The sequence below is a fragment of the Pempheris klunzingeri genome, chromosome 23 (genome assembly GCF_042242105.1).
Source record: "Pempheris klunzingeri isolate RE-2024b chromosome 23, fPemKlu1.hap1, whole genome shotgun sequence".
NCBI lineage: Eukaryota > Metazoa > Chordata > Actinopteri > Acropomatiformes > Pempheridae > Pempheris > Pempheris klunzingeri.
The window spans coordinates 10,899,490-10,924,718 of NC_092034.1; the positions used below are offsets into that span (position 1 = coordinate 10,899,490).

General features: G+C 42.8%; 1 protein-coding gene across 2 annotated transcripts; it reads right to left on the bottom strand.

Moving 5' to 3' along the window:
- Positions 1–255: 255 nt before the first annotated feature.
- LOC139222645 (ATP-dependent RNA helicase DHX15-like) lies at positions 256–25,229 on the bottom strand. 2 transcript variants are annotated; one of them, XM_070854476.1, is made up of 14 exons: positions 25,026–25,229; positions 22,994–23,279; positions 21,461–21,654; positions 21,035–21,194; positions 19,536–19,754; positions 15,807–15,974; positions 9,441–9,527; positions 8,927–9,076; positions 8,334–8,442; positions 4,553–4,744; positions 3,358–3,480; positions 3,088–3,278; positions 2,092–2,261; positions 256–877 (listed from the first exon to the last, which is right to left on the bottom strand). In XM_070854476.1, the coding sequence occupies exons 1-14, from the start codon at positions 25,031–25,033 to the stop codon at positions 760–762; spliced, it is 2,175 nt and encodes a 724-aa protein (XP_070710577.1). In that variant the 5' UTR covers positions 25,034–25,229; the 3' UTR covers positions 256–759. The 2 variants fall into 2 exon arrangements, with proteins under 2 accessions (XP_070710577.1, XP_070710576.1); XM_070854475.1 differs by lacking the exon at positions 25,026–25,229 and adding an exon at positions 24,859–24,971.

Sequence of the window (25,229 nt, forward strand, 5' to 3'; positions counted from 1 at the left end):
TCGGCGCAGGCACCAGCACAGCGGGGATTTCACACTGATCTTATTCCGAAACATTTGTAATTAACATTCCCCCTCACTTCAACTGTTTCTGAAGCTATCAATATCCCAGTAAGAAGATTTAACTTCCCTGAAGAGCCAGGAAACGAGCTGGATTTGGCAGGTCAAAACGTGATTGCTCGGTACGCGTGTGTGTGTTAAGTGAAAGTTTATGTGCAGATTATCCTGTTACTTTAATGCTGACACTGGAAATTTTTTTTTATTACAAAGTCATTTTTATTAAGCCGAACAGTGACAGGAAATTTGACCAGAATGCCCCTCTCAGTATCTCTCTGACAAGAGAACAATACATTATGCCTGCATCAAAATACAGTATAAATTACATTTGATCAAAAGCTTGTCTCCGTGGACTACCGCCGTTTCAGTGAGAGAGGCAAAACAACAGCCAAGAATCCCGAGCTGTGACTTGGTATGGATGTCTTTAAGACGAATGCTGAATGTACATGAAGTATCATGCTTTAACAACTAAATTCCTCATGACCGGTCATTTACAGTCCATTTTTAGCAGTGCTTAAGCCTCGTGGCTCCAAAAAAAGTGACACAATTTGGCCCTCACAATGATAAAAATACATTACACAGAGTGAGACAAAAATAGAATTCAAAATGAGGTTGTTTGTGGAAATAAAAAAAAATAATAATAAACCGCTCACATGAGTTCAGAGTTTCCTTTGTAGGATGCCGTCGCAGCACATGCAAACCTTCTTAATACTGAGTGTATTCCTTGGATGAGAGTTTTGCAATGATACGCTCCAACTGTCTCTTTGCTTCACACTGGGGGAAGTTGCTCATCTCATAGTACTGCGGGGCAATTTTCACCAGCCTAGGAAAGACAGCAAGTAAACATTAGTCACAAAAAATGTCTTCAGAGTTTACTTGTGGGAGAACGCTGTTCTTCCATATTCAAACGCTGACAACCAGTGCAAGGTCAACAAATTTGATACGAGACTGTAAAAGGTCACAGAGACGGAAGGGAAATTCACGTAGGAGGCTTATCGCCGGACAAGTGTGTGCAAATCAAGCTGACATTTTACTTTTATTAGGCCTAAGAAGTAACAACTGATAAGTAAGACTTTTTTGTTTGTGTTGGCTCAGTACTCCAGCACGCTGCATTGGAAACAACAAATACAAGGCTGACGTGCTGACTTTAAGCCTTAATTAAGATTGCAGCACACCAGCTACATCACACAGCACCCTGTAACTGATGCCTGTAGTACACAAAACACTGGACAAAAACACTTTAGCTCGCCCTGAAAACCGAAAAGTTAAGGCTTGGATCACTTGACCACAACATCCGCGGTTTGATTTCGGCTCTGTGTATTGAGCACATCGTCTGTAGACACAGATGGAGCATGGAAGCTGCTGCTGCTAATGTGCTGCTCAAGCTACACCCCCTGTGTCAACACAGCGTAAGAAAGAAGACAGTGGTGCATCCCCGACGTGACGATGCTGCCTGTGTTCAGGTTTCCACTGAAGACAACTGGTGTGGGTGTTGACGTCTGTCATACGCTGCCGATGTGTGTTGCCCAATAGTGTATTGATATTCATACTGAGTGAACATTATTTCAGAAGACCAATATGTACGAGGTAAATTAGAATTTTTCAATGATTTCCTCTCGCAACTAGCTTAACAGATGCACGGATGCACACAGAAACACAAAAAACACAACAATTCAAAAGACAAAATTGATCTCTGAAACCATTTTAGAAAAAAACAAACACACACACACACACACAGGAAGTGACTGGGATAGTGTTTGATGTCTACATGTGAAATGCCATGGATTTTGCTCACAAACACAATGTAAAATATATGTATGTATTTTATCCATAAGTTAAGTGTTAATAAAATGACCACATTCTGCCATTTCACTCACATATAAAAAGCCAAAACCAAAAAAACATTTTTCTTTTTTTGCAAAACTCAACACTTGTTTATATTGCACACTACCTGCAGTTAAACATAGTATTTATAACTGATTATTACCTTTAAAATATGCAATTCCTATTAAAACTGTAGCTACAACTGAAACTTACCACTCTGGTTTGATGTCAGTGCATGTGCGGATGTAATTCTTGGTGGTGAGCACAAACTCGTTGTAAAGCACCCACTCCGGCTTGTGGTCCAGCACAGTGGAGGGGTGCAGCTGAACAACTTGGTTGTCCTTCACCGTCAGGTAATGGCCGGTGCGCTCCAGGTGAGCCACCTGTTCGGACACCAGAGAGACAAGAGGGTCACTGCCAGATACAAACACTCCAGATCAGGCTGAAACCCAGTTCATTCAGAGAGACAAACCAGACACATATGTGCCCTTTATTGGTGCTTCATTTCATTTCTGTCCGTTTCTTTTTTACACACCCATCAAAATGTAAACAGTAAATTACTGATATTTTGACACGAAAGCAGCCTGACGTTGTAGACAAACATGTTTGTAACCGGGCAGTGAGTCACATTCCCCCAAGTTGTAGGTGCTGGATAAAGCTGCTGTGGCTGTTGTGATTAACCAAGGCAATCAGTCTCAATAAAGGCCTTTCCCAACAAAGACATGATCTCAAATGCTGTGAAAGCTCCAACATGAGCCGCAAATTTGTCTCCAAGATAAAGGTTAATGTTGACAAATATTTAAATATTAACACCATAATTCAACTTGTCAGGCTGCTTGTTTCAGGTAGCCCTGAAAATGGCTTCTCGCAAAATGCCATTTGTTTCCTTGAGCGAGGAGCAAATTGACTTGATTTCTTTTTATGCATTTAAAACAAAGCAGCTGTGTGTGTGTGCGAATGTGTCCTTTACAATACAATAAACATCTCAGCTACATTTTTAGTCAGTTCAGGGTTATAAACAAAAACAATAATTTTCAAATGATTAAACTTAACAAGGGCAAACGTCAGTGAGCACCAGAACAGCAGTGGAGCTGGACAAAAAAAAAAAAGGAAGTAATGGGAGACTGAATATCTATGGTTAATGTTCAAAATGTGCACTTACAATATACAAAAGCAACATATAATTCTGTGAGCAGTGATGTGACAGACCTGCATGAAGAAGCCGGTGACCAGCGCTCGGCGGATGTTGGTGTAGTAGTCCCTGCTGCTAAACTCAGTGCTCCTCCGCGGCAGGTTGAAGCGGTCCATGATCCTGGACAGCTGCTGGCGTACGTTGTCTGCCGACATCAGCGAGCGGTAGTTGACAAAATTGTCATAGCACCACTGAGTGGACTCGTGGTCTGTGTGAGACAAGGGCAATTTAGGGCTCCAGACAAATAAAGATGGCGTGAAACCGGTGAGTCTGGAAGGGCCACTCACTCTGCTTAAAGGCGTGGTAGACGTTGAGCAGCGTCATGTGGTCTCCGTCGATGTGGGCGAAGCGCATCTTGGACTCGTCTGCCACCTTCTTAGCCTCCGTAGGTCGGACGAAGCACTGTGGGACTAAACAAGGTTGGTATAGGCCCCAACACAGCCGCCCATAGGGATAAGTTAAGCAAATCCCACAGAGAGGAACAAGGCCTCAGCTCAAGAGAGGCACAGAGCACTTCACAGGGCACACTGTATTCCCAAGTGTTTATGGTGGAAAAGGAAAGGAGGAGGGTCAAAGAAAAAGGGGAGAAGGATGGAGCTCTCCATCCTGATGCGCTACAGCATGGTTTTATACAAGATGTAGCAATCATATGACGCCCAGTTCAAACAAGCATCCTTTCTTATAGACCTGATACTAGAGTTTATCCAGAGGACTCTGGCTCTGCCACCTCCCCTTAGTGAACTCTCTCTGAATTGCTTAACGTCAAACCTGCTTGACTGTGGCTTTAATGGGTAAAAGCTGTGTTTATTGAGCCTCATGGTTGGTTGCTGTGGCGGCACCGTTCTCAGGTGTACTTTTCGCTGCTTACTCTAATGAACTCAGCAAAAACCCGTCATCCTGAAACACCTGATTTAAGTGCACACCACGTCCAAACAGCTAGTTAAATCCATTTCCCCGCTCTCAAAGACCCTCGCGCTCCCTTCAAAGGCGCCAGGATTCATCTCAATGAGCAGCATTCTGCTTTGGCAAGCCTAAAGTGCAATTACGGCTGTAGCATGCTGGTGCTGCTCCAGCTACACCTATACATTTTGTACAGACATGTATTTTCCCCTTCCACACAAATAATAGCTGACATCTCTGACTTTATCCTCTACTTGCCTTGTAGTGAGGTTTAGTGCGTGTACATTACACTTATTGGAAGTAGATTTTGGTCCATCTACTGTTCATACAGATTCATTTGGGAGTAAAGGGGGTACACAATATGTTAAACAATACCTCTAAGTTTTTGGTAGAAGTAAGTGATGTGATGAAAAAAGAGGGGTCAAAGAAAGCAAACACATTTTAGGGACTCAGAAGATCAAGAAGTTGCTCTGTATATTTCCTTGAAGCTCATTGGTCATTTCTGAAGCACCGTTCATGAGCAGAGGAAATGAAAAGGAGTAGCAGCTCAGTCGCACACAGTGGACCAGCCCTGAGCATTACCTGACAACATGGCAGTGATGGAGAGGATTTCATTTGAACAGTTGAATTCACAGCTGGCGATGACCATCTTGGCCAGCTGGGGGTCCAGGGGAAACTCTGCCATCATGGAGCCCAGCTCCGTCAGGTCGCCGTCGTCGTTGAGCGCTGCCAGGTAGTTCAGTAACTCCAGGGCTCGCATCAAGGTCTCTGGGGCTGGGGGGGGCAGAATGGGGGAGATGGGCTATTAACAGCGTTCCAAGCCAAAAACAATTTGCAAAACTATCGTTTTTTTTCATCACAGCAAAACTTGAGAAGAACAATTCGGAACCCTTTCACACACTCGCAGGTGTATCAGGGTTGATTAATACCCTTGTCCTGCATGATTACAGTTACAGCTGAAATGATTAGTCAATCAACAATAAATTAACAATCTGATAATCAATTAATTGTTTGAAGTCCTTTCTAAATCAAGCTAGAATACCTACCAATTCCTGATTTGAGCAACTAAAATGTGACAATTTGTTGCTTTTAAAAAAAAATCATATTTGATAGCAAACTGAGAATCTTTGACTTTTAGATTGTTGGTACAATAAAAGAGGAAAATCAAAGAAGTCACCTTGGATTCAGGGGTTTGCTGTAATGGACAATTTCGACTATTTCCCTATGTCTTACTGAAAAAGTAATTGAGAAAATAAACTACAGAAAAAATTATTTTTTTAAAAGCTCAAATATGAGAATGAACACCTTTTCACCACATAGTGGAAAAACATTCAGGGCAAAAAGAGACAATTGTACTAATTCCTTTTCAGCCAAGTTATACATAGTACAGTTGGCTAAGGCATAAACTTTCATGTCAGCTCATTGCTGGAGGACATCAGCAACCGGATCAACCGAATTTGGCGAGTATGTGGGAAAAAAGAGGAAGTCTAAGAAGACAGAAAGGCTGATAAAACAATATAGTTTGAGCACCTGCTGTAGAATTTAGATAGAAGACCAACATGTGTTCAGAGAAGACAGGCACAGTTTTGGGGGTTGATGACAGCGAGCATGAGGTCAATCAAAATGAGAGGACTCTCAGTATGTGATGGCCAGAGTTGTGCTAGACAGCAACTTAGCGGAGAAGTAATCATGGCAGAGCTCATTTTTCATCCTCCGCTCAGGCAATTCTTAACAACGAATGCAATTACAGGGGAACTTTCTACTTAATGCTTCAACACAAAAGGCTTCCACCGTTTGGTTAAAAGATTTTTCCTCCAGATGCAATTATTGACCTTTGGCTCCCGAGAGCTGAAGCCTAATGACCAGTTGCATGTTAAGTGAAAATTAGCTTCAAGCACTGGCTGTGGTGCTCGTTTACTTTCATTTCTCTCAAGTGCTCCCAAAAAAATTCAATTTCAAACAGCACAGAGGTATTTTTTTTTTATGATTAACAAATATTGATTTGGGGCATCAAAGCTACTTTTTTTTTTTTTACACAAAGTGAGTGCTGGCCACACTACTTACCACACAGATGGTTTGTGTAGGGCTAAACAAAAGGTGAAAAACTGATTTCCATGTACTGCTAGCATGATGAACCAGTGTGGAAATTCAATCTATATACAACGTGGCTCATCAGAAAGTAAGTATTGACTGCCGCAACACACAAGAACCCGATATATTAACCAAGGGCCAAATCAATGAGACGAAAGGCTAAAGGTACATTAAACCACATTGGCTTCGAAGGGTACTTCTTTGGAAATGTCATGAGGCAAATGAATCCCACCCAGCCAAGTCCTTGTGTAAATCGCTACTGATTTCTTTTGGATTTTCCATTTGGTTGGCTGGCTCACGCTGTCGCTCCTGTGTTTAGTGAGCGAGGAGCGAGGTCGGCAAAGAGAGAAATAAACTAGATATTTGAGCATTTCAAAGTAAAGAGAAAATCAAGGATCCCATTGAGGTATGAACAAGCTCGAATTGAAAAAGCCACTGGCTTTTTAGGGCTGATGTTGTTGATCATTGGGGAGACAATACCTAAACTCAATTCATCTGACTTGGAATTTAAACATTAAAACATCTAGCATTACCACAATAAACACTGTGGCCTCAAACCAGGAAAGAATGTCCACCTATCTACTCATTTAGGATCTGAAACATGCCCAAAACCTATTAATAAAGGAGTTTTTTTAAAATGTCAAAACTCATTCTTTCATCCCCTTTTTCTTAACTCTCCAGAGACCCTTCTCTGACCTGTCCATTTACCCTGGAGTGGGCATTTGACACAGCATATCAAAATTGATCCACTGTAACTAGACGTTATAAAGCTCCTGTCGTGGAACACTTACAGACACAAAGCAGACTTCATTTGCTGCACTGGACTGGCTCCGGCTTCCAACGTGCTCAGGAGCTAGTTAGGAGAAACCTTCTGCCATGACTGGATCAAATAAATAAAAAGGTAATCCTCCCCTTTTCCCGTCACCCCACTGTTCCCAGTTAGACTCCGCAGACAAGGCCAATCCCATATGTTGACGCTTAGCCTTGCGTTTTGTGAGAAATGTGGGGGCGGTGGTGGAGGTCAGTCACGTTTCACTGGAGGAATATAAAGGGAAGGCAATAGCTAAGGTGATAGCGCTGCTATTGATGTAGCCAATTTCATTCTCAAAATGGCGTTTGCCACAGTGGACGAGGAGAGATGGGTTTAATCTCAGAGGTGAGATGAAAACTATATTATGGTGAGAAAAGGGTGGAGGGAGGGTGAGGTTAAGGAAAGGGAAAGGAGGGGTGATCTCCTCGAGAAGACATAGGAACACACTCTCTCCTGGAGGATGCCATAACTTGGTGCCTCAATGCGACTGGATGTGTTTTTAGGAGTACTTCCAGTGTGATTTGGATGTGCAAGAAAAAAGGAGCACAGAGACAGAAACATAAATTGACTGATCTCCAAACTCAATCACTCTCTCTCTCTCCTCACTTTGAACAGCAATAATCTAAACTTAAAGTAGACAGCTCATAAAAACATGGCATAACATGGCATAATGTGTAGCCCCATGTCTGTCAGAGCAGTGATACTCAAATCTCTAAGCATTCACTATGCAGTATTTGACATCTACCAGGATCATTTTATCTTTGCTTTGTCATATTTCCAAATCTCTCCAGTGACACAGGCAACCCAGATTTCATATTGTAAATGATACAACCACAGTTCAACTAAATATAGATTTTATAACAGCTTGTAACAGCAATCGTATTGATTCAGATACCACTGATCGATGTCAAGATCTCAAAATTATTTGATATTTATGTAATAAACCTTCAGATTTCAGTCATGATTGGTTTGGTGACACCTGTGATCTCAGCAAGTACACTTTAAAACTCAGCAGAAAACAGCAGCAGAGCTGCAGCAACAGCAACTGTTGTCCATGTTTACAGTGCAGCCAAACAAACTCACTTTGTTTCAATGAAAAATCAGTCAATAATTGCAAAAACAATCTGATTTTATGCACAGAGCACTTGGGAGTTTTCCAAAGACTACATTATTACCTGTGTTTTATCATCAGCAAAACATGTACATCCCTCGTGTATAGGAAGGCAAATTGGAGCCAGTGCAGAAATGTCGGACCCTGCCACCAACTATGAAAACTACTATACAGAGAAATTATGTAGATGATATTGCTGAAAAATGCATACCTTAAAAAATATTTTAAAATGTCTTTTCATGAAAAGCTTGCGGATTATAACTTTAAATATGTTTAAAATGATTATAAAGACAAACATATAGTAGAAAAGTGTGTCTTTGTGAGACAAAAAAAAGTTATTTCACACTAACCTGGTGGGTCCATAAAGTCAAAGTGCACCAGGTCATCAATACCCAGTTTCTTCAGCTGCAGCACCACAGAGCCCAGATTAGACCTCAGGATCTCTGGATATGTGTTGTCCTGTGCCAGTTAAGACGTACATGAGAAACCAAAGGAACAATTCAAAATGAATTAGTGAGGGTGCTTATTATCTCCACATGCCTTGCTCATATTTCAGCTTGAACAGAGAGCGGGAGTCTAGGGCATTTCAAGGGCTATTTAACTTGTTTTAAAAATTCCCTTTGCCACTCAGCATGACGTGAAAGAATTAGCTTGTTAAAGTGGAGAACTAGGCCTCCACAGGTCCATTTGTCACGAGGTGGCTGTTTCGTGAGCACAGGTTATGAGGAAGGGCAAAGGCAGTAAGGTTTAGCACCAAGCTCTCGGAATTATAATTCAGCTGAACTGGGAATCATGGAGTTCAAAGAGCAAGTATTGCATAATAGAAAGCTTTTCCAGCTGGAAGGCTGCTTTGGGGGGATACAAAGTGCTTACAGCCTTGAAGAATGTGAGAATCAAATATCTCATAGATTTTCTAACTATTTTCAGACTGCTTGTTTCTTACCTGCATTTCTGTCTTGTAAGCTTTCTCTGTGTAAAGACGGAAACATTTTCCTGGGCGTGTCCGTCCAGCGCGACCTGCCCTCTGCTGGGCTGAGGCTTTGCTGATGGCTGTAACCAAAAGGGATTCCACTCTGATACGTGGGTTATACACCTGATAGGAAATGGGAAAAAAAAGATTTTCTGAGGAGGTAGAGGCAAAAAAAAGTAGTTAAGCGCACATACACATACATACAATCTACTGTATGTACAAGATGCTAACAAAACATATACAACAATATAGTCACACATTCCACCATAGTGCATATATTTCTGCGCCATGTGTATGACTGGTGGTGACTTGGCTCCAGGCTGGTGAAATGTCAGAGGAATAAATAACTGGCTTTTCCATCTTTGTCGCTGTCAGGTGTGTACTGCTGTGTTTATCTGGGGATTCTCAGGCAACAGACGCAGATGATCGCAGCAGATAAAGAGTGGTGGGAGAAGATGGGGGTGGTGGGGAGATGGAGGAGGCTAACCTTTTGCTTGGCAAATCCGGGATCAATTACAAACACCACGCCGTCGATGGTCAGGGACGTCTCTGCGATGTTTGTTGACACCACAATCTGTGGAAATGAGAACAGATGGGTTAAGAAATGATCCACCACAGACTCAGGTGCTAGAAACACTTTCAGTCAATTTTACCAATGGTCATCAATTATTTAGCAAATCCATTCTAACGCACAAACGTTAAAATACAAAGGGAACTCAACAATTTGGACATTTCAGGGATTAAGGTAGATTCTTCTGCTGAAAAATTAGAAAACAAGGTGCTGAACTACATTTGGATTGTTTCAAGTATTCAAAAGTGCTTTGTTAATAAGTGTAGTGCTTTCCTACAGTGGCGCAATTGATAAATCATAGTAATTCCTATCCATGAGGAAGAAGAGAGAAAAACAAGATATCAGCTTTAACTTGAAAAATATTCCCTGATGTGAGCCAGTTGACAGAAGAAACATGTAGAGATGTCACTTTGGTGCAGTGCACACACGCTGTCTAATGTAACCCAACAGGGGAGTACCACAACAGTTTCTGCAATCAAGTTCAATGTGCTATCAACGTATCTGTGGAGAGAGTGGGCTCTGCACTTCGTGTCCCATCCAAATGCATTACCTCTGGCCTTTTTGTGTTCTGTACATGTGTGCGCATGAGGTTGGAGGTTGTCCAACTGTCCTCTGCATGCTACAGGTTTTGCTCTCTTGGGAGGTTCTCCCCAGTTTTTCAAAATAGCAGTAAATAGTTGATGTAATGGTTCCTCTTAGGGTGGCCTGCTTTTGAACACACAGAGCTGTGCAATGGTTACAGTTTTCACCCAAGCAGCTTTTCTTCCTCCCAAACGAGGGCTGCAGTAGATCCCTCATGTGACTCCAGCACGTCTCCTGAAATTTGGAACACTGCGGTCTGTGGACATGCTAATCATGCTCGGCTCGTTGTCGCTGTTTGGCTCTTGCTGTATGATACACAGTGCTGGACACAACCACAAGCAAGCAGTACTGTGCTGTCAATGTCTGAGAAAAATGTTATAGGATTTCCAAGTAGACCAGCTATTATTTGTGTAGGAGCTTTTGAAATTTGACAGTAACTACTTTAGTCCCAGCAATTACATTTACAGAAGTCAAATAAGGTCCTTTATTCTGGCATGTAGTACTGAAATATTAAAGCATGTAAACTAGTGTGTGCACATCCAGGCTAAACAAAGACTAATGTGACAAGACATGAGGGATCTGTTTCAGATGTAATGCATGTGTACACTGTGTTACAATAAAAGGCTAGACTTGCATTTGTTTGTGAAATGTCAAGAAAAATCTATCCAACTCATGAAAGATCCATACACCCTGGGGTGCAGGTCGTATTAGGTAGAGAAAGGACCCAACATGTCTAAAACTGGATTTAGACTTGATGGGACTGGGTAACTGGAGTCCTGCTGTGGTCTAAGTTGTTACTTGTTCAGCGTTGGATTTCTTATGTTGATACCACCACCACATTGCTAATTGTAATACAATATAGTGTCAGCCTTTAATGTGCACTGATTAAATCCCCCGCAGTAAACCGTGTTTACATTCTTTCATTCACCTTGTGATATAGAGCGATGGTGGGCTACAAATGTAGTCATAGAGCTGGAGTTACATCCATGTAACCGTTACTTCACTTGGAATCATCACTGAATAAGAGAATGTTGCAAATACTAGTAGTTCCCTTAATGCAGACCTACAAACGCAGCTGTGAGCCTGAATTGTTAAAGTGGCATTATATCATCATATGGTAACTCCTCTAATCTAATAATGTTGGTTTTTCTAAAAGGGAGGTACGGATTTTACTTCAATTGTATGTTGACACACGCTAATGCAGTTGTGATGATGTGATAAGTGCGGAATTCAAGGGTGGTGATAATATAGAGGCCGGTTTATTGGACCACTCTCGCATTAGGGTGGTATGGGAGTTGATTTAAGCATCAGTGCAGATGTCATTGTTAACTGTCTTTGCGCAGAGAAATACAGAGGAAGAGGAAACAACTGGAGGAAAACAAATGAAATGAAAACCTGCTTAGTTTCTGAGCAAGCAGGGAAACGGTGAACCATCTCCCAGTTTCATATCATTTTCTATTACAATTATCCCCTATAGCAAGGCTGTCCATGAGAAATGACAGCTGATTCAGAGCAAAACAAAAAAATCAAATGAGTCACATCACCCTATGGGTCTGTTGCTGTCAGCATATACACAAAGAGGGGGAGGAGGGGAGAGGAGAGGAGAGGAGAGGAGAGGAGGGGAGAGGAGAGGAAGACAGATTTGAAGTTGCTCTCACACAAACCTTCATTAGGATGCGTTCTGCTTTTATAACGGTTGAAACAGACTGGTCAGAGAAACCCTTTCGATTCATCACAGCACTTGATACTGTGCTGGCTGGGTCACAGTACACTCTATTGGCAACTGCAACTCCAGTGTCATAACTTAATAAACAAGTGGTTGCTTGGAAAAATGCCTCTGCACACTTCAACGTCTTTCACTTGCTCAACATGTTTCAGGACAAAAACAAGCAGTAGGCTGACCTAAGCAGTCATTTGGTGGTAGCCGTCTGCTTCCTTGGTAGTCCTCATGATAAAATGCCAAGCACAGAACCGAACAGTTCTCTGTAGTCTTTGCTGATACAGGTCCACAGAACCAATTTTGCACACTTGACACACTTCCTTTGTAGCTGTGCCTCCTCAGCTGTCTTCAAGCTGTGAGCCTTACAGACTTTTAAATCCTACCTTTTAAGCGAGGATTTCTCTCCAGCCTGAGAATGCCTGACTGTTTAGTTATTAATGCCAGGGAGCCCCCCCTCCCCCCCAACCTCATCCAGCCCTCGACCTCTGGTAATTCAACTGTCGAAAGACGCATTCCCCTTAGTATTCAAGGAGGGCAATGAGGAGATGGCAATAAATGCTCGTATGAAACTGATCAAACAGCAGTATCTGGCAAATGGTTGGCTTGTTATTCATGTATTTTTTGGATGAATGGCTGTCTAGATCTGATTGACATGAGCAATCCATGACAAATGTGAGCTGCTTAATTTTGATAGACAACCGAAAATAATTTGGGCTGTCTAAATAACAGCCAGTTTAGTGGAGTTACACCAAGACCAACTGCTTTGTTCAAAAGGTAACAGGTAACCACTGATGGAGATCCACTGATCTCCATCTACATAAGGGACGAGTTCCTGAAACCACATTCGTACTAACTCTAAATTCAAGTTAGCACTGCTGTCAATCATGATTGGTCAAGCAGATGTGTCGTCATATCAGAGCAAAGATGACTACATCCAATGGCTGTTTACTACTACATCTGTAATGAACAGGACAACCAGTGCTTAAAAAAGAACTATTCAAATCAAGCTGGACTATGCAGTTCATAATACCAAATGTTTTCTGTGTCTGACAAAAATGGAGGTGCAAAATATGGCCAAAAATTTGAAAATGATACAAGATTATAGAAAAATCAATGTGTGCAGCGAAACAAAGTGACGAACTACAAAGTGTTCTGACATGCTGGAAAGCGTTTTCAAATGAATGAGAAAGAAAAACAGCACCGTATCTTTATAGTTTGTCCCACAACTGCTTAGTTCAATCTCCAACCAAACAACACATATAAATGATTTAGTCTGTCCCACTTTGCCTTTTTAATGGCATATAACAGAAATGTTCTAGGCTATAAAATACAGCAAAAACTCAAGGAAAAACCAAGTACCAAAGACTCACAAGGTTCCTAAAAGTTTAGTTTATGGGATGTCCCTGGTAACGGACTGTTAAGTTCCCACAGTGGAAAAGGTCCATCAGTGGCCCAAAGGTACAGAGGAATCACATCTTTACGAAACCAATTAGCCACACTGTTGCAGTCTGAAATTAAAGTGGCTGGACAGAAAAAAAAAAAAAAAAGAGACCAAGCTATCAGACAGTGTCTCATGACAGACACTATATGCTGCAGACCAACATCCCTGCAAGGAATGAAAGGCATGGAATTCTTCAAAGTCCGGTTAAAAAATGGACTAGGTGAGGTTGTCCTGCGTGTTGGGACACAGTCAGTGCTCCAGCAGATGCCACACATGACACCCTCTCACATTTCATGATCATATGGGTGGCCTCATTGACTGCATTGATTCTGAAGGATTATCCAGGCTGGGGCCATTACACTGAACATAGGCCGGCTCCTTCCAGTCTGTTGCTGCACTGGATAATCCTGGCTTCTTCATCAGTAATATCATTAGAGCATCATCTCTGCATGTTATTTCTGGGTTATTACCTGCAGGAGAGCAAGTGCTATGGCTAACACAGGCCATCTTTCACATTCCGTGCTGGGAAACACAGCCTTGTTGACATATAAAGCCTTCCCTGACTGAGAAAACGTGCCTTGAGCAGCATCGACGCACCCGCATTCAAAGCTCATTGAAATGGATATGCGGGGGAGTCACGAGTGACATTTGAGGGAATATTCCAAACGTGACAATGCTAAAAACAAACCCAACACTCATCACAGCACATTTGTTAAAGACAATCCTTGAGACGCTGGAAAGCAAAGTGAAATTACAATCTTTGTTTGTAATTAGTCAATTGCTGCCTCGGCTCTAAATGATTAAATTGTTCAAAAATAGAAGATCAGTGGCTTTCCTGAGCGATGACGAGCTAGTGCTTTATGTTAATTGAGGGGTGTCTAATGCAGTCATTAACATGCGTAGCGGCAGACGTGGCGAACCTTAATTCTTTTTCACTACTTCCTCTTGGGCTGACTCGGATGACATCTCTGCATTTTTCACTTGATGAGCCGCTCAGTCAGTCATAGGGGAGAAGCACATTTACTTCAAGCACGGCAACTTTAGATGCCACTTCCACCAGTTCAACAAGCACCTGACAAATTAGTCTTGAGGAAAAAAATCAACTGGTCTGTGCTGAAGCTAGAGGTGGTTGCTGGATTGACAGTTCAAATGCCAGTGTCACTAGATTTGCTTTATTTCCTGTATGACCAAAAATCATAGGAGTCGGGGAGAAGTTGCCTTAAGATGTTCACCAAGAGGAACCGCTATTATTCAGCAAGCATGCTGCCAGTGGAAAATCATTCTATCACGTTAGACCAATGTATGTAAACTTAAAGGACCGTGCAGATACCATTACAAGATCCATGTAATATTTAAACCTGTTCCTATGCAACCATGGCCGCGTTTCATGTCGACATCCCTTTGAACAGCAGAGGCACACACTGGGAATGATATTTGAACTTGAGAAAAAGATCTTATCCAACATTGGCTGATCAAACTACTAAGAATGCTGAGCCTGTTAAGCCTGTGCAACACACACGCCATTCAAAAAGAAAGCTGGAGGCGATGAAACTATAAAACTCAAGACACTAAAGGGAGATGGTACTACAGTGTCAAATGTTTGATCCCAACCTTATGACGCAACCCTCAGCCTGAGCCTCACTGTAAACGTAAACTTGATAACACACTTAATCCCCATTTAATGGCGCATCAAATAATACTTTTTGATTAACTGCATATTAATTCACCCTGTGTCCTACATTCCCAAAATCCAGGTTGAATTGAGCGTTTTTGAAGTATCGTACTGTGTTTAACTTTGACAGCCCATAAATATTTCCTCTGCTCATATGTCAGCCTGATCTGCCTCAATTAGAGGGGTTGTAGCAATGAGTCATTCATCAACATCGTCCCCTATCAGATGCTGGGGGTGAATGTTTGCTCATTCACTGGCAGTGATGATATTCTGATATTCTGTCAGATCCCTGGCCAACAGCGTGGCAGCGCAGGTGGTGCTGCTACTCTGGTGATGAGCCAATCTGAATAGAGACTGTCACACAAAAGCGAGGAATTGTCTCGTGTCTGTATCAATAAGAGGATCATCCACTCCTCTGAGATTAAGTGATTGAGGAACAAGATGGCTAGGCACAGCAAGCCAAGTCATGTTTTGGATCAGCTCATGACGTGCACCTTTTGCGTGGTTTCAGACAGCAGAGGCCTCCTCTGTGAGCAGCGGCAGGGCCTGTGCAAATGCAGTGGAAAGATAAAAATGACGGAGAATGCAGTACTTTCCTCAGGCTCAGAGGGCGTGAGTAATACCCCAGTTATAATTTAGAGCAGAGAATCACATGCTGACAAAAGCAGCATATGTTGTGTGAGTCAGTTCTGCGCTAAAGCTGAGAAAGGGAAAAAAGTTTCAGTCCCTGCCTTCCAGCTCTCTTACTTTATCCACCTTATTCCCCATCTGGCCTTTCTACATTAACCTCACTTCATTTTCTCTTTCACTTACCCTCTCCATCACCCCCCCCCCCCGACTGTTTTTATAACAACAAGGCAATTATACCTTCCTTCCGATGGCACCATTTGGTTTATTGGGTGGAGGTGGCTCAAAGATCCTCTGCTGCTGCTGTGGAGGCAATGTGGAGTACAGTGGGATGATTTTCATATCACCGACTTCTGGCCCCAGGTCGTCGACCTCCCTCTTGATTCGCTTGCAAGCTTCGTCAATTTCCTGAAAGATGGAAAGCGCAACGATTAATCCAGGCGTCACTTGAGTAAGCAAACGGCAAAATCAAACAGGTTCTGAACAACACCTGGATAAACAATGGCGGCGAACGTGGATGAAAGGGGAAGGCGATGGGACGTGGCCGGGGAAACCGTGGTTCCCTGCTACAGTACATTTGTTCTAACTATCGCTCCATCTGACGGAGGAAATTAAACCTGGACTGCAGTATGCTTTGCTGAGCTCCCTGTGGCTCTGTTGTCAAATGCAGCAATCATGGAAAACATGGATGCACATGCTCAGAAGGCACGCGCACGCACACACACACACACGCAGAGCCAGACAGACTCAAACAGGGTTCATTATTCCACAGTGCAGTATTGTAGAGGGGAATGTGAGATGAGACTGCAGCACTGATGCATAACCAGCGGCAAATCATGGCAGATCAGTTTAGTGAAGCTGAACGTTCTAGAGCCGGTGGGCTGGCAGACAGACAGAGGACCTGAGTAGCACCAGGAATAAGAAAGCATGATAGTGAACACAGGGCTAGGACCTATTCTCTAAAGGCTTAATGGAATACACTATTAAATGGACTAAACAAGCCTACATGTTCCACAGGCACCCCTGCTTATAACTCATTAAAACAGACTCCTAACCCTGATACACACATACACATTTTAATGATCATACTTGAAGGCTGGTTGCTGGTATGGCCTAAAACAACATGCAAGAGCTTTTCATTTCTAAGTGACTCCCGCTGTTAAGAACCATTTTCTTTGTTTTGCTAACAACAATCATTTAATCCTCATGAAGCAGCAGTTACTACATGTCATATTACAGCCTGTACTGTTGCACCACCTACAGGCCCATGGGAGCAATGCAGGAACTTTTCAAAGACAGGAGTCATAAAGAATTGATGAACCCGGGAACTCTGGTTCAAAAATCATTTTACTGGTGCTTGTTGACAGACAGCGGGCTACATCAGAACTCTCCGTGCAGTTATTTTGCAGGACAACAAGACAGCCCATAAGACATGAGTTATTTTGTTTCCTTTTCTAAAAGCACACTGTGCTTAAATTAGTTTAAGCATGACTGAGAGGGAGGTAATTTGTACCAGTGTGTGAAGCCAGTAACACTTGCCTTGACATGAGAAAGCACCACAGTGATGTTTCCCCGTTTTCCCTTCTGGCTTGCAAGTGCGTTATTAGCCCTCTTTGTCCCCTTGTTCATCGCATTAAGTCAAACCCTGCTGATGGCCATGTGCCTCTTAATCAACACGGTGACAAGTGGAAAACGGTAAATCTGAATGGATTGGTAAAATTAGCCAGGGTATTAATAGCCTATCAAGCCTCTGGATGCAGCAGCTGCCATGGAGAAAAAAAAAATGGGCCTCTTTGCCAAAGCGCTGGAAGCAAGCTGGCTGCCTGTCCCTTAGGGACTTCAAGACTGAGTGAGTGTGCGCATGTGTGTCTATGTGTGCGCACACACACAGGGGGGCAGTTGGCCAGTGTTGGGAACCTGTCCACCAGCTCTCCCTGTGACCCCAGAAGCAACGATCTACAGCCAAGCTAATAACCAACACATTTAGGCGCTCCTCTTGACTAGCAAACAACCCCCCTGCCAATCCCCATGTTTTGATGTTAGCTGCTGAGGGGGAAGCTTAAATATTAGGACTTATCTTTGCTCAACAGCTGTGATAAGTTTCGACTTTCTTGTTTGGAGTTGGTGCTTCAGTTCCATTTGTTTGTGGAAGCAAAATATGTCATAGAAAAACTAAGAGAGAGGAAGACGGCCCTGTGCAATTTGCTTTCGTCTGATATAAATTAAACAGTTAGATAAAAAGAGTCTACGGCTTTGCCATAGATCTGCCTCCCAATCATTAGTCTACATCAAAGTTGCTGGGAGACTGAAGAGGTTAAGACGCGCTCGAGGGATGCACTGCAGCACCCTTTGAACACCCATCTCTGCCAGACCTACCACACATTAACTTCTTTAACCCAATTAAGAGGGGGTGATAATGAACTCACTGTGGGAGTGCTCTCAGTAATGCCTTAGCTTGAAACAGTGCAGAGGAGGGGTGGAACATAAATCATCAAATTACATCTAACAGCAAAAAGTATTTATCACATTGCCTGCACATATCCCAGACTTCTCTACACATTCATATGAGCAACTATCCGTGTTTCTGGCCATCCAAGCAGCTGGAATACCACTAAATCTAAAATCAATTACCATCCCTCGGAGCCCACTTCAAACACCATGCCCTCCAATGGCATGGTGTTTGAAGGCTTTGTAACAAGCCGCATATTGATCCTGCTTTGGTAAATGAAAACTGACATAGATGTGCTGCAACAGTCGAGTCGGCGTAGAGTGACAAATAATTACTACTAATAAACAACCCGTCACAAGATGCGACTGATGAAGCCAGTAAGACACAACTACAAGAGCTTTAAACATCCTTGTGCAGATGAACAACGAGTTACATTCTCCTTTACAACCACTGGTAATCACATGGTCACATTGTCTCAAACACCATTTTGTTGGAGTGCTGAGAGAAAAGTCATTAGCAGCACAGGCAATGTTGGCTCTGACGGCCTTCTCCTGTCCAATGATCAGGACATTGAAACATTTGTTGGTGCTTTTCTGTACATGTGTGTATGTGTATGTGTCTCCACCCTGCTGTGACCAAATTCATCATTTTGGGCATGAACCCTGCCCTCCATTACACATCAGTGGACACCATTTGCAGGAAGGGGAAAAAAATAATAATAAATGACTTAATTTCAGAGATTTGTGGGAAGAGCAGAATCTGGGTCATTCCTAGTTTTCTTTCTCTTCACCGTGCAAAACCTGGTGGTTCCCAAACAGGCACACACACATGCATTAACATCTTTCAATCTGAGGATTAATCATTTCCTGTGCAGAGTGTGTGTGTGTGTGTGTGTGTGTGTGTGTGTGTGTGTGTGTGTGTGTGCTCACCGTGTATGTGAGTAACTCATCTATGTAATTAGATTATTATGCACACTCTTAACTTTGGAGATGTACAAAGTCTTTGAACAAGTTTATTGCCTTGTTTGCTCGATTAGATTAAAATAATATTACACATGTATCTACTGCTGAAACGATGAATCGACTGACAACTTGGCTCACTGATTAATCGCCATCTATTTTGATAATTTCTTACATAGTTACATTTTGTGAGACTTTACTGCCTTCCTCTGCTTTATTTAACAGTAAATTCAGTGTTGTGGACTGTTGTGTGACAGACAATGCAATTTGAAAATATCACAAGGGGTTCTAGATAAATGTGATGAGCCCAATTTTCATTCATTTATTTCATTTCATTCATTTTAAAGTCTAGATGGTTAATAAAAGTGATTAATCAATCATGAAAACAACCATTGGCAGCCCTGCTGTATCTGATTAAAGTGTCTATGGTCAACATAAGTGAATAAATATCTTTTAATACAAGTAAACATGAAACCAGCAATGTTTACTGTTTACAACTATCACAAATATGGCTTTTGTAGGACAACAAAAAAATATCACTAAAAACCTGCGGAGTCTCACCTCTTGTCCGGTGAGGAAAAGCAGAACATCCCCTTCATCCACCTCGCACATGTGGATCTGGATCACAGTGCGGATGGCCGCCTCCAAGTAGTCCCGCTCCGGTTCCGGCGTGTAGAAAATCTCCACAGGGTGCGTTCGTCCGGGGATAGTTAGCAGTGGGCAGCTGTCAAAGTACACCTGGAACTTGCCGGCATCGAGCGTGGCACTCATGACGATGACCTGGACAGGGAGGAGTGCAGGAATAGGGGAGAGAAGTCTATGAGGGACGATGCATTCATAAAAGTGGTAAAAGGAAAGATGAAAAGCAATGACAGCAGAGTGCAAACGATAGTGGTGATTGCTGGAGTGAGCACACAAGTGTGAATAATATGAGTTAACATTGTATATGGCTTGGTGATAATTGGGGATAAGGACACATACTAACTGGACGCAAGTGCAACTAAATACAAAATAGATGAGGAGTGAAAAAAAGTATACAGGATGGAATTTAAGATGAGGGTGCTGGCACAAACCCAAGATGGTGCCTATAGTGTAGGACTTGGCAATACAACCCCAAGTCACTGACCTACACGGAGCGGTAGTCCTTGTTCCTGATGTTGGGTACACAATGTTCTCTCCAGAGCCATTAGATAGAGCGCATTAGGATTCTGATGGGAAACACATCTCCCATTTTCAATCTCAAACATTTTCAGGGGCCAGTGTCTCGGCATTTCGCTTTACGCTCTGCGAGACATCATAATTGCTCTTAATCAAGGCAAATTAAACTTTCAAATTTGGTAGGGGATCGGGATGAAGGAGATAGAGGGCTGTGGGTGGATGATCATTCCCAATAACCTAGACCTCATTTAACAGTCCGCGAACAACAATCTAACCTTTGATTCCACACTGACAAACAACTAGTCATTATCCATCTGCTTTATGAGAATTATGTCTGGCACACTGTGGCTATAAAACTTCTGCCTGCACGCTCTCATCCACACCGACAAGTTGCTGTTCTCCCCCTGGTTGATCGGCTTAAAATGGGGCTGACTCGGGCAGCAAGCTCTACCAGTGCAAGATAGATGCGCATTTCTCAGCCCAACAGCAACATTTCTCTCTCCTCAACACATACACAACTGTCAGACGTGGGGACACTGTCAGGAGAAATGTGACAAAAGAGAAGAGTGACAGAAGAGGAACATAAACCCTGGCTGTCACTGAATTTATCCTCGGGGGAAGTATTATTTAGGGCTTTAACAGTGTTTTGTAGGCATTAAGTGGGACATATTTGGAGAAACAAATCAGACTACTGTCAAGGGTACTTTCAACACCAAGCCTAGAAATCAGACAAAATCAAAGTGAGGTAGACTTGATGCTCCAGACTAAACAATGAATGTAGGTGCTGCATAAACAGTCGCTTTTAGATTTAGGTACTTCCGCCACCTTTAAAGGGCATAAAAGAAACATGCTTGCTTTTAAAAATTTACTGTTTAAACTCAGAAGTTCTAGAAACTTTTTACCTTGAGGTCAGGCCTCTGACGGACCACCTCCTTGAGGACCCCCATGAGGATATCTGTGGCTAATGTACGTTCGTGTGCCTCGTCCAGGATGATGACGCCATAGCGCTCCAGCAGAGGATCATTCATGGCCTCCCGCAGCAGCATTCCATCGGTCATGTATCTGGGTGAACACAAGACATGTGAGCTTCATCATTGCATACAAGGGCATTATCTGAGTAAAACCCTGCTTAAAATTAATATAATGAGTACAGCCTTCCCCCCCCCCTATGAAGAAATATCCCCCTTCAAAGTGCTGAATCATAAAGACGTGGGATCAATACGCATTTGAAAAAAAGCCAAATCTATCCCTAAACGCCATTAAAAAAGTTCAGTGTATTTCAAAACATAAAAAGAGCCGAGGTAAACATTTTTAACTAGCCGTCTTACTTGAGTACCGTCTTGGCAGAGCTGCAGTCCTCAAACCTGATGGAGTAGCCCACCTCTTGGCCTAGCATGACGTCCATCTCATCAGCAACCCTCTGGGCGACGCTCATGGCCGCGACCCTCCTGGGCTGTGTGCAGGCCACTGCTCTCTTTGGTCCCGGCGTGGACCGCACCATATCCACGCACCACTGAGGGATCTTAGGACAACAGACAGGCCAGGTTAAGTTTGAGCCAAAGAGACTGCATGTAAAAAGAATTATCTAAAGAATTAATTCAATGAATGAGATGAGTGCACGGCAGATGATGTGATTGCACAGTGCTACTACTTGGAAGTGCATTACTAGAGTTTACTACGTCCTGCAAAGCAAATATCTATGAAAATCATACCTGCCAACCTTGTCAGCCACGGTATGATTTTTACTTGGACCTTAAAACAGGAGCAGCTCACTAAGAGAGGCCCGAACGAAGTGAGTCTTACTTCCACTCTATTAAACTTAAGGTTCGGATGACTGCCCTTTAGAGATGATTCAAACCTTACCAGTCTTTGAAATGTCACCCAATCAGAAGGGGACAAAAATGCAAATGACGGGTTTGGAAGAGATAAACATTTCACAGACACCATTAAAATCTGTTATTAGTACTTACATGGCCTGACCCTAATCATCAGGATATGTTTGGTAGAATGCCTTGTAGGGCTGCATGATTAATTGTATTACAATGGCAACTTCATTTGTAAGTGATAATAATTTTGGCTGCGTTTGCATTAAGACAAAGTGAATTCAGCGTTTTTTTGTTGTCGTTTTAAAACATGGTTGTGAATCTTAATTTCAAAGAGAGAACATTTTGTTCACCCACAAAAGGTGCAACCCAAATGCTAAAGTCATCTGAATTCCTTTCTAATCCTTTATCATTAACCTATTTTTGGCTCAATAAAATATTCTATCTTAGATTTCAACAAATAACATTAAATTATTATTATTATTACTTAATTTTTCCTTTCAACAGTTCAAGAGAAATAACCACAAACCATTATCCTGAAAGATCCATAAATGCAGCCTTAGTGAACATGTTGTGTATGTATGTGACCACATTCTGAACATTTCGGATTGTTTTAGTTCAGAAATCCACGATAAATGTGCAGAATACAAATGTTTTCTAGCATCATCAAGGCAGAAAACACTGACAAGATTACACCACTTCATTTAAGAGCCGTTTGGACGGTAGTTTATATTCCCCTCAGGAGGAGCCCAAGGCTCAGCCAGTGATTTACTCTAATCTTCTCTCTTGTAAATGTTAAAAACAGACAACCCAGTTCTTTCAAGGACTTAAAATAAAAGAACCACATACTGTTAATCAGCTCCACAGAGAAACTGCTCAGTTTTTAATGGTATTATTATACCAATTATAATACTACCTCTCACATTTTAATTTAATCTGAGACATTTCGGGTGGTTTATTATTCACAGGGCTAAATTACAACTGCAGTGCATCTGTATGTGCTGGTGTTGCAAACATCCTAAATATTCTGCCTTTTACCTGTGTGGTTTTTCCAGAGCCGGTCTCTCCCACCAGCACAAAAGACTGGTTACGCATCAGGGTGTCAGTGAAGCTCTCTCTGTACTCCCAGACGGGCAGCTGCAGCCGCTTCTTCAGGATCTCATGGTAGCGTGGCGTGTGGGGCATGTTGGTGAAGGGGTTGATCTGCTGCTGTATGGGGTGCTGCTTGAGGAAGCCGCCACTGCCTGCAGCTGCGTTGCTGGGCAACCTGGATGGCCTCACGTCTCTGGCCATGTCATAGTCCCGATCCCTGTCGCGGTCACGCCTGTGAGAGGAAGATCCACAAGGTTAAGATTTGATGAGGCATAGTCGCACAAACCAGAGACACAACATAACCCTAAATAGCCTCAACACAAATGCATGCACACACTCCCACATGAAATGACCAAATCTAGCATGTTTGCCCTATACTATGGTTAAAATTAAACGTGAAACAGACAAATGTTAGCCCTTGTCTAGTTCATTTCTTAAAACTGCGTGATAAGGTTACTGCACATTCTCAGTCTGGGTTGCACAGAAGACAGCCTAATCAAGTGTAACATGCAAAGGTCATGAATAAACTAATTGTCCACAATCACAATCGAGCAGGTTTGTTCCAGAAATGTGCATTTAATGGTTTCAGAAACAGAATGTGAACCATTTATAATCCCCCATTAGTTGGAAAAAGCTGAGCACAGTGTTGAATTTAAAGTACCCCGGAGCTAGGTGCTTAAGAGCCAACTACTGCAGTGGAGCTGGCTGCACACAGGTCAGATGTAGAAGATGTGGGTGTGTGTGTGTGTAGCTCTGTGGCAGCACTAAGGTGTGAATGGGTCTCATTTTAGCCATCAAGAGATAAATGACAGCTAACAAGTACAATGTTAATATGTAATTTAAGGCATAGTCCAACAAATTGACCTTGAAATTGACCAATCACAAGTCTACAGCACAACTACAATACTGATTAATATTTTACTGCTAATTCCAGTTTCATCCATTTGTGGTTATGACAGTTGTGTTTAGTGCTATAAAAGTAAAGTGACAACAAAAGTAACATGACTTGTACATGAGTGGGATGCATCATCTACTTTGAAACCCATAAACCCCACACTGCTTTACTGTGTGTTTGCATCTCCTGCATTGATGCCCTTGACTGTGGGAGACCTGCAGTGTGCACGCCAATTGATGTTTGGACATCACCTGGGTTTATCATTCATTTACTGCACTGATTATTCATTTATCCCCGTGGGACAATTCTTATTCAGCTTGTCGCTTGACCCTCTCGATGACTTTGACGAGTGATGACAGCTGATGGAGGTGGAGGAGCCAGCTACATGGATCCTCCACCTGCAGCAGGCAAGCCACGTCTTGTCTGCACCCACTGCATGCAGTCATTTCATATTCCTGCAGATATCTGGACATCAACTAGCACTAACTGAACTGAAAGGTGCCGTTAGTAACGTCTGACAGGTCTGAGCTAGGCGGCTAATATTAGCGTCGCTTTAAGCAGAATTTAAGTCCGTATTCATTCAGTAAAACCCTCATGCCATAACAACCATGTCCATGACGTGTTGATTTGGTGTTATTTCTTAACACAAAGAAACATTACTTAACAGAGCACTGGCTAGTGTGTAGCTGTGTGCAAAGCCAGAGCAGGCTGGTGGCTGGCTGTCTGCTAACTTAGCTCAGTGGCTAGCTACCGACCGTTGCTAACCTCACCGTCCCACAGAAACGCACTGAAGCCAGGCTAACTCACTAGCTAAAATAGCAGACAGTTAGCGTTTGCGTTAGCACGGCTAGTTAGCACCGGGATAACAACAAAACAGCCCGCTACAAGCACGTTAGGTGACGCTAACGTTACGTACCCCTCAGACAAACCCTTTTTACTCGACGAATACTCATCACCCAAATCTAAACGATGTCGCTTGGACATCTCGCCACCGGTGTCCGTCCACACAGCAGCTAATTACCCCATGCAGGCTTTCCCCCAAAACCGTTAAACACCGGCAAAATGGCGACCGGAAGCTCTTACCTCATCATTATTATCCTTGACAAAATGAGTCGAAAGCCGCGATTTAATGACGGACCGAGCGAGCACGGAGCACAGAAAAGGTCCCGGAGTTACTGAGCTCTGCACATGGTGCTGCCCGTGAAAGAGGACCGGCCTGCGGACACGATGCGGTGGCTCAGGAGTGCGGGGAAGGATGCGGGAGGTCTGCTGCTGCCTCTCGGTCGG

Bases quoted from the DNA above. Each gene is read 5' to 3' on its own strand.
- LOC139222645 (XM_070854475.1), bottom strand. From the start codon at position 24,926: ATGTCCAAGCGACATCGTTTAGATTTGGGTGATGAGTATTCGTCGAGT. The intron at 21,655-22,993 runs GTAAAAGGCAGA...TGTTGTCCTAAG, and splicing joins GCTCTGGAAAAACCACACAG to ATCCCTCAGTGGTGCGTGGA. The intron at 4,745-8,333 runs GTTAGTGTGAAA...TGCCCCCCCCAG, and splicing joins TGACTTTATGGACCCACCAG to CCCCAGAGACCTTGATGCGA.